This window comes from Tachyglossus aculeatus, chromosome X1 (assembly GCF_015852505.1).
Source record: "Tachyglossus aculeatus isolate mTacAcu1 chromosome X1, mTacAcu1.pri, whole genome shotgun sequence".
In the NCBI taxonomy this organism is placed as follows: domain Eukaryota; kingdom Metazoa; phylum Chordata; class Mammalia; order Monotremata; family Tachyglossidae; genus Tachyglossus; species Tachyglossus aculeatus.
In genome coordinates this window covers 33,297,714-33,310,935 of record NC_052101.1, presented here as the reverse complement: position 1 = coordinate 33,310,935, position 13,222 = coordinate 33,297,714, and the positions used below count along the sequence as shown (strand labels likewise).

The following is a 13,222-nucleotide window of genomic DNA, read 5'->3' as shown; positions in this document are numbered from 1 at the left end:
GCCTCAGTTTCCTCATTTGTAAAATGGGAATTAAATACCTGTTTTTCACACTCCCTAGACTGTGGGAAAAGGTGTGTGTCTGATTTGCTTATATTGTATCTACACCAGTCCTTAGAACAGTATGAGGCACATAGTATACACAGATTATGAGCACAGTGAAAGTTCAGGGGATGGTTTTTTGTCCTGTTTTATGGTATTTGCTGTTTACTATGTGCCAGGCATTGTAATAAGTGCTGGGGTAGAGACATGCTAATCGGGTTAGGCACAGTCCATATTCCACATGGGGCTCACAGTCTTAGTCCCCAATTTACAGATGAGGTAACTGAAGCACAGAGAAGTTATGTTACTTGCCCAAGGTCACACAGCAGACAAGTAGTGGAGCCAAGATTAAAACCCAGGTCCTCTGACTCCCAAGACCATGCTCTTTCCACTAGGCCACACCACTTCTCGGGCAGTGTCCGACTTAATTAGCTTGTATTTACCCCAGTACTTAGAAGAGTGCTTGGCACACAAAAAGTGCTTAACAAATATGTAAGCTCATTATGGGCAGGGAATGTGTCTGCTAATTGTGTTGTATTCTCCATAGCACTTAGTAAAGTGTTCAATAAATATCATTGATTGATATTAGTGTTATTAAGAAACAATTAAAAATACCAACATCATGTATTATTGTTCTATGTCCATCATAAAATATACAGTATAAAATTCAAATATTTTCAAATTCAGATAAGTTCCTTGATGTGTGATCAAAAAATGTATTTTCCAGATGCGATCATTAATTTGTACCTTCTTGGGAGAGTTTTCATTTCTGATTATCAGTCACATTTGGTTGTAGATCAGTGTTTAAAGGGAAACATTACTTCCTGTAACAAAAGAAACCTTAATAATATTTCCAATCGGTAGGAAAAAAAACCCCAAAAACCTTTGTTGATACAGTTACGTAGAAGCCTTTAATTAATAATAATAATAATAATAATAATGGCATTTTGTTAAGCACTTACTATGTGCAAAGCACTGTTCTAAGCTCTAGGGAGGATATAAGGTGATCAGGTTGTCCCAAATGGGGTTCACAGTCTTAATCCCCATTTCACAGATGAGGTAACTGAGGCACAGAGAAGTTAAATGATTTGCCCAAAGTCACACAGCTTACAATTGGCTGAGCCGGGATTCAAACCCATGACCTCTGACTCCCAAGCCCGGGCTCTTTCCACTGAGCCACGCTGTTTCTCTGAATGCTTCTTCACTTCATACCCAAGCATATGGCTCATTATTATTATTATTATTATTATTATTATTATGGCATTTATTAAGCACTTACTATGTGCAAAGCACTGTTCTAAGCACTGGGGAGGTTACAAGGTGATCAGGTTGTCCCACAGGGGGCTCACAGTCATAATACCCATTTTACAGTTGAGGTAACTGGGGCACAGAGAACTTAAGTGACTTTCCCAGAGTCACACAGCTGACAGTTGGCGGAGTCCGGATTTGAACCCATGACCTTTGACTCCAAATCCCGGGCTCCTTCCACTGAGCCACACTGGGTGTATAGCTCATCAGAGCTATAGGAACATACAGATTAACCAGAAGTCCTTTACACAGTTTACTCACCTTGCATCGACAGCATTTACCTGCTTTCATGAGGGGACATAGTTTTAGATTCCTGTCAGACCCATCGTAACTTTATTCTTGTTGAATTTTTAGCCGATTCTCTCGCAATGCTTAATAAATACAGTTCTCTGAACAAAGTAAGCGTTTAATAAATACTGTTACTACTGCTACTTTCCCATTCCAGATAAGGGTGTGTTTTTGTGAAGTAAATTGCTTCATTCCCCTGTCCCTGTGGTAGAAGTAGGTTGGGGAAAAATGGCCAATTAGCAATATATATTGATGTAACTCCTTCTGAAGAGCCCTTGCATAATCGCACTACAACTTAGAGTGTCTTTTAGTAGTTGAAGAACCAGAAAGCTTTAAAGAAATGAGGGGATCTCACCATGGTCCCCTAAAAGATTAAGATTGAAATGCATGCCTATTGATTCCCAACCTAGGACTCTATCCACAGTGTTGTGTTTAAAATTGTGCACCATTTCCCAATTTACACTCCAGATTCAAATTGGGAAAAGGGAAAGAATCTCCTTGGATTCCCACTGATGGCGGCAAAGAGATCCATGACTTTGACATTTGTGTTACTGTGAAAGCTTGAGCTATACCAAAGCAGTTCAGAAAATACCTTTTCTGTCTAGTGATTTTTAATGTGAAAAGTAGTGGTCTTTATATCAGAACAGAAAGTGCAATCTTAATTTCAATCACTAAATAACAATCCTTTTGTGGACCGAAGGGATCTGCAACCCCAAAAGTCATGAGTTTGTAGTTCATTCAGTCATATTTATTGAGCGCTCTCTGTGTGCAGAGCACTTTACTAAGCGCTTGGGAAGTACAATGTGTTTATGAGTTTATAGAGTGTGAAGCAGCATGGCCTAGTGGTAAGAGCATGGGTTTGGGAGTCAGAGGTCATGGGCTATAATCCCGCCTCCGCCACTTGACTGCTGTGTGACCTTGGGCAAGTCACTTCTCTGTGCCTCAGTTACCTCATCTGTAAAATGGGGATTGAGACTGTGAACCCCATGTGGGACAACCTAATCACCAGTACTTAAAACAGTGTTTGGCACATAGTGCTTACCAAACACCATAATTATTTATATCCATATTGTATGTGTAAAAATCTAACATGAATGCACAAATAGCTTAGTCATTAAAAGATTATTCATTTTCCAGAATGTCATTCATTCAATCGTATTTATTGAGTGCTTACTGTGTACAAAGTACTGTACTAAGCACTTGGGAAGTACAAGTTGGCAACATATAGAGACAGTCCCTACCCAACAATGGGCTCACAGTCTAGAAGGGGGAGACAGACAACAAAACAAAACGTGTGGTCAGGTGCCAAGTCATCAGAATAAATAGAAGTAAAGCTAGAAGCACATCATTGACAAAATAAAAAGTAAATATGTACAAACATATATACAGGTGCTGTGGGGAGGGGAAGGAGGTAGGGCTGGGGGGATGGGGAGGATGAGAGGAAAAAGGGGGCTCAGTCTGGGCAGGCTTCCTGGAGGAGGTGAGCTTTCAGTAGGGCTTTGAAGGGAGGAAGAGAGCTAGCTTGGCGGATGTGCGGAGGGAGGGCATTCCAGGCCAGGGGGAGGACATGGGCCAGGGGTCGACAGCGGGACAGGTGAGAACGAGGCCCAGTGAGGAAGTTAGCGGCAGAGGAGTGGAGGGTGTGGGCTGGGCTGGAGAAGGAGAGAAGGGAGGTGAGGTAGGAGGGGGCGAGGTGATGGACAGCCTTGAAGCCGAGGGTGAGGAGTTTTTGCTTAATGCGTAGGTTGACTGATAGCCACTGGAGATTTTTGAGGAGAGGAGTAACATGCCCAGAGCGTTTCTGCACTAAGATGATCTGGGCAGCGGAGTGAAGTATGAAATCATCCGGCTCAGTAGCCTCTCAATAATGTAAAGAAACCATGCACTGAACCTTAGTTCTAATGATAATACAATGTCTTTACAATAATGTTAGTTACAATCAGTCATACTTATTGAGCACTTACTGTGGATAGAGCACTGTACTAAGCACTTGGGAAAGTAAATTTAACAGTATAACAGGAACATTCCCTGCCAACAATGAGCTTACAGTCCAGAGTGGGAAATATCCATATAGCTATAAACTCACATGGTTTGCATTTGATACCCTGGTGTATAACAAATTCCTTTTTAAAGAGTGCATTTAGAAACTTGAGAACCACAGCTTTGTTTCCTCAGCTTTGTCATTCTTAGCTCATAATTCAGACCAAATGATGCAGCGAGGCCTTGGAGTCAGAAGTTCTTGATTCAAATACCAGCTTTGCCACTTGCCTGCTGTGTGACTCCAGACAATTCTCAACTTACCTGGGCCTCAGTTTCCTCATCTGTAAAATGGGGGTTAAATCCTTCTTCTCATGCCCCTTAGACTGTGAGTCCTGTGAGGGGCAGAGACTATGTCCACCTCATTATCTTGTATCTATCTTAGGTTTGGCACATAGTAAGTGCTTAACAAATACCATAGTAGTTGTTATTATCATTATTATGATTATAATATTATTATTACTACTACTACTTCTGCCCTTGTTTGTAAGAAAGAGTGCTCAAATTAGGTTTTCCCCTAAGATATGCTGTGTTAATTGATACTTTTTAGATTCAGGCCTCACATTATCTGAATCCAAGAAAGGTAGAAGCCTTTCAAATATGTTCGTTTTCAGAATAAAATGAGGAGCAGCACAGCCCAGTGGAAACAGCAAGGCCTGTAAATCAGAGGACCTGAATTTTAATCCTGGCTCTGCCACTTGCCTGCTATTTGCCCTTGCGCAAATCACTTAACTTCTCTGTGCTTCAGTTTCCTCATCTGTAAAATGGGTAGGCAATACTGTTCTTTTTTATGGTATTTGTTAAGTGCTTACTATGTGTCAGACACAACTGGGTCGACCCAGTCCTTGTCCCTCATGGGACTCACGGTCTAAAGAGGTAGAACAGGTATTTAATCCCCATTTTACAGTTGAGGAAAGTGAGGCACACAGAAGTGAATTGACTTGCCCAAGATCACACAGCAAGCAATTGCTGTACATTCATTCAATTGTATTTATTGAGCGCTTACTGTGCGCAGAGCACTGTACTAAGCGCTTGGGAAGTACAAATCAGTAACATATAGAGACGGTTCCTACCCAACAACGGGCTCACAGTCTAGAAGGGGGAGACAGACAACAAAACAACTAGACAGGTGTTAATACTATCAGAATAAATAGAATTATAGCTATATATGCGCCACTAATAAAATATAGTACGTACAAATAAAATAGAGTAATGAATATGTAGAAATATATACAAGTGCTGTGAGGAGGGGAAGCGGGAAGAGAAGGGGAGGCAATGGGGAGGGCAGAAGGAATAGGGGAGGAAAAAGGGGGGCTCAGTCTGGGAAGGCCTCCTGGAGGAGGTAAGCTCTCAGTAGGGCTTTGAAGGGAGGAAGAGAGCTAGCTTGGCGGATGGGCAGAGGGACGGCATTCCAGGCCAGAGGGAGGATGTGGACCAGGAGTCAGCAGCGGGACAGGCGAGAACGAGGCACAGTGAGGAGGTTAGAGGCAGAGGAGCAGAGGGTGCGGGCTGGGCTATAGAATGAGAGAAGGGAGGTGAGGTAGGAGGGGGCGAGGTGATGGACAGCCTTGAAGCCAAGAGTGAGGAGTTTTTGCTTGATTCGAAGGTTGACAGGCAACCACTGGAGGTTTTTGAGGAGGGGAGTGACATGCCCGGAGCATTTCTGTACAATGATAATCCAGGCAGCAGAGTGAAGTATAGACTGAAGCGGGGAGAGACAGGAGGATATTTAGCCTGTGAGTGCCACGTGGGACAGGGCCTGTGCCTGAGTACTCAATAAATATGATTGAATACCCTAGTGCTTAGAACAGTGCTTGACACATAGTAAGCACCTAACAAATACCACAATGAAAATTATGCCTTGTGGGAGAGGAAATAATAAAAGCGTTAGTGAAAGAAAACTCATATCCAGAGGATGCCAATCCATCTTTATTCACACACAAGTGTGTTTATAATGCTGGTAATGGCCATTAAATCTTACTGACCCTCTCCCGCTTCCAGAAAAAGAAATCATCAAGGTATTTGGTGCTATTGGGTGTCAAGGAGAAGTGTTTATTGGATTTTTTAAATCATTCATGCTTGAAAAATGGATATGCAAGCACTGGAGTAGTTTGGCAATCCCCCTTCTTACTGGAAAAAGAGAAGAAAAAAGGAATTTTTTTTTAGCAGGAAACTCATCATTAAAGCAATATTACCCATGACTCACATACTATTAACTACAGTTAATAGTACTAAATGAGATTTATACACATGGTTTAATTTTAATATGGAAGCAAATATTGGTAATCCAAAAGACAAGCATTTATTGCTTCTTTCAGTACTTAAGGAAGTACAATGTTTTAGTGATCAAATATATGTTTCTCAAGCAAAATATCTACCTCCTAAGACAATGAGGTCACTTTTTCAAAAATATCTTTCAGGCCCACACATAGGGCCTGCTTTCTGGGCTTATTGTGTTCACTGTAGTTCATTATTTATGGACAGAAATATTTATGCTTTCTATTAGAGAAACAGTGAAATATTGTGGAAAATGCATGGACCTGGGAATTAGAGGCCCTGTGTTCTAATTCTGGCTCTGCCACTTGTCTGCTGTGTGCAAGTCATTTAACTTCTGTGTGTCTCAGTTGCTTCATCTGTAAAATGGGGATTAAATCTGTAAAATGGGGATTAAATCCTCCTCTCTCCTCCTTTAACTATAAACCCCATGTGGAACAGGGACTGTGTCCAACGTGATTATCTTGTAACTTCCCCAGAACTTAGTGAAGTGTGTGGTTCGTAGTAAGTGCTTAATAAATACCATAGTTACTACCATTATTGTTGTTATCATTGTGCAGTTGTCTCAGAATGTATTTAGGAATTTTGCAAGATTATATTTTATTAAAATATGGTCTATTCTGTTAGACACCATGAAAAATTCTACTTGTTCTCTACCGTGTAAATTCCCTGCTGAATGATTTAGTTCTTATACAATAGCCTATTATTTTTTGTTTATATGTAACTGATTCATATAAAATCTACTGGATTTGTGTATATGCAGGTGAGTACTGAATTTTGCCTTTGGAGAGAGCACTTTTATCCTTGTTTTCAAACAATGTTTATTGAGCCTAAATACACACCCAGATTTCTTTGAGAGGAAGCTGGCATATGTAGTATTTATTCATTTCAGTCTGATTTTGGGCTGATCACTGCTTTTGAATTTGCAGTTGTTTACTTGTATAGGACATTCATCTAACATTTAATCTTGATAGCTTGCTTATTTAAACTAAGAGTCTCTGAGTTAGATTTTGGCAAACATCTCCATAATCTCATATGTGCTCTCACTAGCCCTCTGTGTCTTCTTTTTTCTCTGCTCCCTACGTTCATAATAATCGTGGTATTTGCTAGTGCATACTGTATGCCAAGCAATGTACTCAGCATTGAGATAGATACAAGATTATCAGATCAGGCACAGTCCTTGTCCCACACAGGGCTCACAGGCTAAGTGGAAGGGATAACTCATCTTTAATTCTCATTTTACAGATGAGAAAACTGTAGCCATTGAGATTGGCTAGTTACACCTTTCCACCCTCTCCACCTTCCCCAAAGAGCAGGGGAGACAGAGAGAGGATGGCCTTTTGCTTCTTGAGGGCAGGAGTCATGCCCACTCTTTCCATCCCGGCTTTGCCGCATGTCTGCTGTGTAACCTTGGGCAAGTCACTTAACTTCTCTGTGCCTCAGTTACCTCATCTGTAAAATGGGGAGTAAGAGTGTGATCTCCATGTGGAAAGGAACTGTGTCGATCCTAATTAACTTGTATCTACCTCAGTGCTTAAACAGCACTTAGCAAATACCATAATTATTACAATTATTATTATCATTATGCTCTCCCAAGTACTTAGTACAATGCTCTGCATAGGGTCAGGGATCTTTTGATTGATTGAGGGATTTGCCTTGCCCCCATGGAGCTGATGCCTGTGATCAGGTTGACCCCCCCCATGGCCAGTCCCCCAGCATAATCTGGATCTGTATACAGATTTCTGGAGTCATATTCGAATTTTATACAAGTATATTTGTACCTCTTCTCTGTCGTACATCTGTACATCTAAATCATAATAGAAATCACTGCCTTAGAATCTCATTTTCTTGGGGCCTATGTTTGTTTAATTTTGAATATTATAAGATATTGACATCAAATATAAAACATATTTATAATATTCCCTCCCAGGTTGAGAGCATTGGAAACAGATACAATTTGGCTTCTTAAAGCTGCCCTGTAAATATTTTTCATATGTAGGAAATTTCTCCTTGCCTTCATCAACTGTAGCTAAACCAATGAAACAAATAAAACAAATGTCTTCCCTCGCCCCCTCCCCAATACCATTCACGCCCCTTTTCATTATAGAGATTAAATATACAGTCCACATATCATGGCTGGAATATGCATCAGGGATGCCAACAGTTAGTGCAATTGGCAGCAAGTCAAAGAGCTGCTATTTTCAAGTCTCTTGAGTTGCCTTCTTTCCTTTCAATTTACTCTTGTGTGGAAGGCTTGTGAACAGTGTCCGTATTTTGCTCACGTATGCATATAGCATATCCTCGTTCAGTAAAAGAAGTGTAAGATGCTGAACAATAACCACTGAGACCTTCATTTGTCGTAAAGCTTTCAGCTGCATTTTGATTTTGGATGAGCAGCCGAAGCCCTGGGATTCTGAAGTTGATTGCTTGGAAACAGTTGAAACCAGAGCCTTTCTTTCAGCATCCCCTTTGTGGTAATAGAGAATAATTTTCTTTGAGACTATCTTTTATGGGTAAAAGCTCTGAGAACAAATATTACATCTTTTAAATGAATGGCTGAGTTTGACTTCTTTTACCAAACATAAGCAAAATATTTCCCTGAGGATTTTCAGGAAGTCTTAATAGAGTTCTTTGCAAAGTACTAGAGTTGCTAAGATTCATTTAAGAATGAATCCATCTGTCAGTGTACATAGGGGTAGGTGCATGTGCACATGGTGGTTCGTTGCTACAGAAAATAAGAATGAAATAACTAGTACTTCCAGGACTCAGCATAGTGAAACATTAACTAGGCATTTTCAAGTTGCTGAGATAATGGTGGTAAAAAATAATAGCAATATTAGCTTCTCTTTGTATACTGCTTTGGTATTGTTTATGGTTATCTAAATCGACCCCTGCGAGTTAGGGAAAGGTGGCAGCACAGCACCACATGCTGTTATGCCAAGTGGGAGAGGAAGCTAGGCATGGCTGGGCGATAGGCATTGATTTCCCAGCACTGCCCTTCCAAATGGATTCCTGGAAGGGAGGATCAATCCATCAATGGTATTTATTGAGCACTTACAGTGTGCAGAACACTGCACTAAGCACTTGGGAGAGTATGTTACAGAATTAGCAGACACGTCCCCTGCCCATAATGAGCTTACAGTCTAGAGCAGTCAGAGGCTGGGACAATAATAATAATGATATTTGTTAAGCACTTACTATGTGCCAGGCACTGTACTAAGCTCTGGGGTGGGTACAAGCAAATCAGGTTGGACACAGTCCCTGTCCCACGCAGGGCTCACAATCTCAATCCCCATTTTACAGATGAGGTAACTGAGGTCCAGGGAAGTGAAATGACTTGCCCAAGGTCACACAGCAGACAAGTGGCGGAGGCAAGATTAGAACCCATGACTTTCTGACTTCCAGGCATGTACTCTGGCCATTATGCCATGTTGCTTCTCATGAAGCAGATGAGGGCCAGAATGGTGTTGGGGACTGCTGGGTGGTGGGTGCTACTTGTTGGCAGGTGGTGATATCATTGGGTGAAGCTGCTGGCACCCGATCAGGGCCAGTCACCCAGTTTTCCCCACTGGCAAATTCTGACATATTTCCAGGTAAAGGTTGGAACTAGTAGTAATAAGTATTTATTAAGCACTTAGTGTGTGCACAGCATTCATTCAGTCCTGTTTATTGAGTGCTTACTGCGTGCAGAGCACTGTACTAAGCGCTTGGGAGAGGAAAGTATAACAAACTGTTCTGAGCACTGGGAAAGAATGAAGAAGTGGGAATTAGATGATACACTCCCTGTTCCTCAGGGGACTTCCAGTCTCAAAACGAGGTGTCTGCTGGCTGAGCTGTAGGCTTGGGGCTGCTTCTTGCTGCCCCTTGCTGTCCAGCCCCTCCCCAGCCAGCCCGTCCAGGTATTTCCACACCGCACAACAAGGGCTATGGACCAGGAGCTGACATGGTTTTTGATGTTGTTGTTTTGTTTTTTAATAAATAAGCCGGTTTCTCACATTAGCCCTTGAGCAGTGCCAGCCTGGATCAGCCCAGGGTTTTGTCTGCACGATGGCCTGACTACTGATTCAACATCCTCTCTGTTCTTCCAACTTCCAATCTCTCCCCTTTTCGGTCTCTGCTATGCACAGATCATGAGGAAACTGAGGCTCAAGGAGGTTTAGGTAACTTGCCAAGGTTACCCATCAGGACAGGGTAAAAGTGAAAGTAGAATCCAGATCTTCTGAGTCCCAGGATGGTGTGTCTTTCCTTTGTCACACAGTGCATTTCATCTCATTTATTTTGGTTTGCAGGTAATGGGCATGTTTCTCTCTGTGTTGTTATTTCAGATGCCTCAGGAACAGTACCCACACAGGAACAACATGCAGAACTCAGAAGGACCACAGGTATACAAAGTGGGGATTTATGGCTGGCGGAAGAGATGCCTCTATTTCTTTGTCCTTCTTCTAATGATTTTAATTCTGGTGAACCTTGCCATGACCATCTGGATTCTCAAGGTCATGAACTTCACAATTGTAAGTAGAGTAATACAAGGGAGGGGGCTTGTATGTGTGCATGTGTGTATGATGGGAAAAGGAAAGACAATTCCTGGGATCTAAATTTGTGACATCTAGTAATTTGATCTTGTGTTTTGAAGGAATTTTTGATTGTTTAAATATAGGAATCCAATGCAGACAAGTACGTATTATTTGGAGACTGTTTTTTTCCACATTACAGATTATCTATGCCCTTACCCCACCTCTTCCTCCACCTGATTCCTTCTCTTTCTACTGAAAGTGTTGGTCAGAATAAAGGCTTTGACATTACCTTTGGATTTCAATATCCATGCTCCTCTGTCCTTCCAGACTACAGATGATTGAAAGTTGGCTGTAGTCCCTTTCATCTCCAAGGGGAAAAAATATACAAAAATAATTTAACGTTTCTTGTTAGGATGTGAGATTAGGTTTGACTTTTAGTATGCTAGCCTGCTTCATTTTGAGGGGTTATATTGAGGAGGTTTTGAAATTTAATAGGATTTCTGGGGCTACTCTTCAAGGTTTTTATGAATGTGTATGCATAATAGTGCCATCTTGAACCTGAAGAATTACTATATATATACTATATTACTATATATACTATGTGTGTGTAGTGTACATATATATATATATATATATATATTTATATATGTAAAATTTAAAATATTTATGCTGCTCCTTAGGTTTCAGTATCCAAAGAATACCGTGGTTTCAGCATTTGCCATGTGTGGATCATTGTTTAGCTGCTTTGGTAAATGTTTTTATGCAATCCTCATTGGAGTTATGTAGCCCATTGGGACTTTTTCTCTGGGAATCACATTGCTGTTCTTGCTGTTACTCTCCAACTTGTAGCTCAATAATTGCCTGGCAGGTGCTATTACACAGAGCTCAGGGTTTTCAGAAACTCTGAGAAGCTCTCAAAGGGCAAGGCTTATCATCATCCATGGTTATAATTTTAAGGGGTTAAACTATACCAGATGTCATTTAGAAGAGATGCCTACAATTCTTGTGGAGCAAAAGCAAACTATTCAGGAAGCATCAGGCAGGAAGTCTCTGAAACAGTTGACCACAGAATTACTGTAAACTAGCTACTGTCAAATATACTTCAAAAACCTGAGAGACTGCTAAATTTAGCCGAGAGGCCAAACTTAACCTGAACCTGCCAAGATATAAAACCTAAACTATTACTTAAGAAGTGGACATATCTTTTATCCTGATAGTGGCCCTCTCTCTGGCTTATTGTAATAGGTGTGTATACCTTCCTCTGGGACTAAGTTGGTTGATATGCAACTGTTACAAAGAGCTCCTGTCCCCCTAGAGGACTAGAATAATTGTGGGAAATAGAGACGGGCTTAATGGAGCTTTTATTTTACATATTATAGAAAAGGTTATGCGACAGGCAATAGCCCTCAGCTTGCTGATGAGAAAAAAAAGAGTAGGAGAAGGAGAACATCCAGTAGGATAGGGAAAAAAAAATCATTCAGTCAGTCATATTTATTGAGCACTTACTGTGTGCAGTGCACTGTACTAAGTGCTTATGAACTCTTAGATTGGCCCCATCTTCCAGGCAGGGTCACTGACTCCATGGCTTCATCCTCCTCTGTCCGCATATTGCCCACTTCTGTTGCATCTTTGTCTAGAACCACGTTAGGTTCTCACACCCAAATTTCTTTTGGTAGCAGACAAATCCGAGAAGCTGGATTGAGTCAAGAAATACACGCAGGAAATTTCAGATTAAACCGATAATGTGTAAGCACATTTCCAGGATTAGATTCTCTTCCAACCACTGTTCCTCTAATGCTAATCATTCTTCTCACCTATCTCCCTATACCCTGTATTTCCCTGTCATCACAATTGGTATGGGAATTTCTTCTCTCCAGAGCCAAACGTTTTCCTCTATTCAACCTTGTGGACATTTAGATGTGGACTAAGTAGACTAAGACCTCTGGGACTGAGTTCATTGATGTTCAACTGCTACAAGAAGCTCTTGTCCCTTAGAGAACTCAAAAAACTGAGGGAGGTAGAGAAGGGCCTAAGGATGCTTTTATTCTACCATATTCCAGAAAACCTCATCTGGCTGGGAAATAATCCTCAGTTTGCTGAGGAGAATAAACAGTATGGAAAAAAGAACTTCCAGTTTGAAAGGGATAAAATGAAAAAAGGAGAAATGTAATCAAAGTTGGGACTTAGGGGGCGAAAACAAAAATTGGGTCCCAGAAATATGGCATCGCATATTCTTGTTTACCAGAGTTCTTGTATTCTTATGAACTGAGGTTAGGGGTAACAAATGGTGTTTTACTTTTTATTTGTACCATTTCAGTAGAGGAAAGTTCCCATCAGGCCCAGCATCCATTTTTCATAGTTTTTTTTCTTTAATACATAAAAAAATATAAATTCAAATATCAATTTTGACATTCCTTAATATTCAGTAATCGTAATACAAAAATAACAGCCTGTAGGCTTCATTTTCCTAAATATTCATAAGATGGTATGATGTAAATATTTTTAGTGGGTGTGTGCTTTGTGATGAATGAACTATTAAAGATAATCGATGAGGAATTAGATATTTGTATTGAGCTCAAAAGCTGAAGTGAAAGGTGCTTGTATCTTATCCAAACCAGTTGCTTACTGAGGTGAGAATAATACTATTAACCACAATTTGTGCTTTATAACAGTAAGACTTAAGGAAAATATAGCTAAAGTGTGGGAAAATTGGCATTGATTTGCCAGTTAACAGTTGATATTTCAATCAATCATGAAGTAAA

The 13,222-nt window shown here is 40.7% G+C and overlaps 1 protein-coding gene across 5 annotated transcripts in view; it reads left to right on the top strand.

Annotated features, from left to right (window-relative positions):
* SGCD (sarcoglycan delta) overlaps positions 1 to 13,222 on the top strand; it is a 601,642-nt gene that overhangs the window by 336,422 nt on the left and 251,998 nt on the right. For 4 of the 5 annotated variants that reach the window (XM_038739909.1, XM_038739912.1, XM_038739910.1 and 1 more), the window contains exon 2: positions 10,272 to 10,457. In XM_038739909.1, coding sequence (XP_038595837.1) covers positions 10,272 to 10,457 — 186 coding nt within the window. The remainder of the gene's footprint in view (positions 1 to 10,271; positions 10,458 to 13,222) is intronic. The other variant, XM_038739913.1, reaches the window with a different exon arrangement.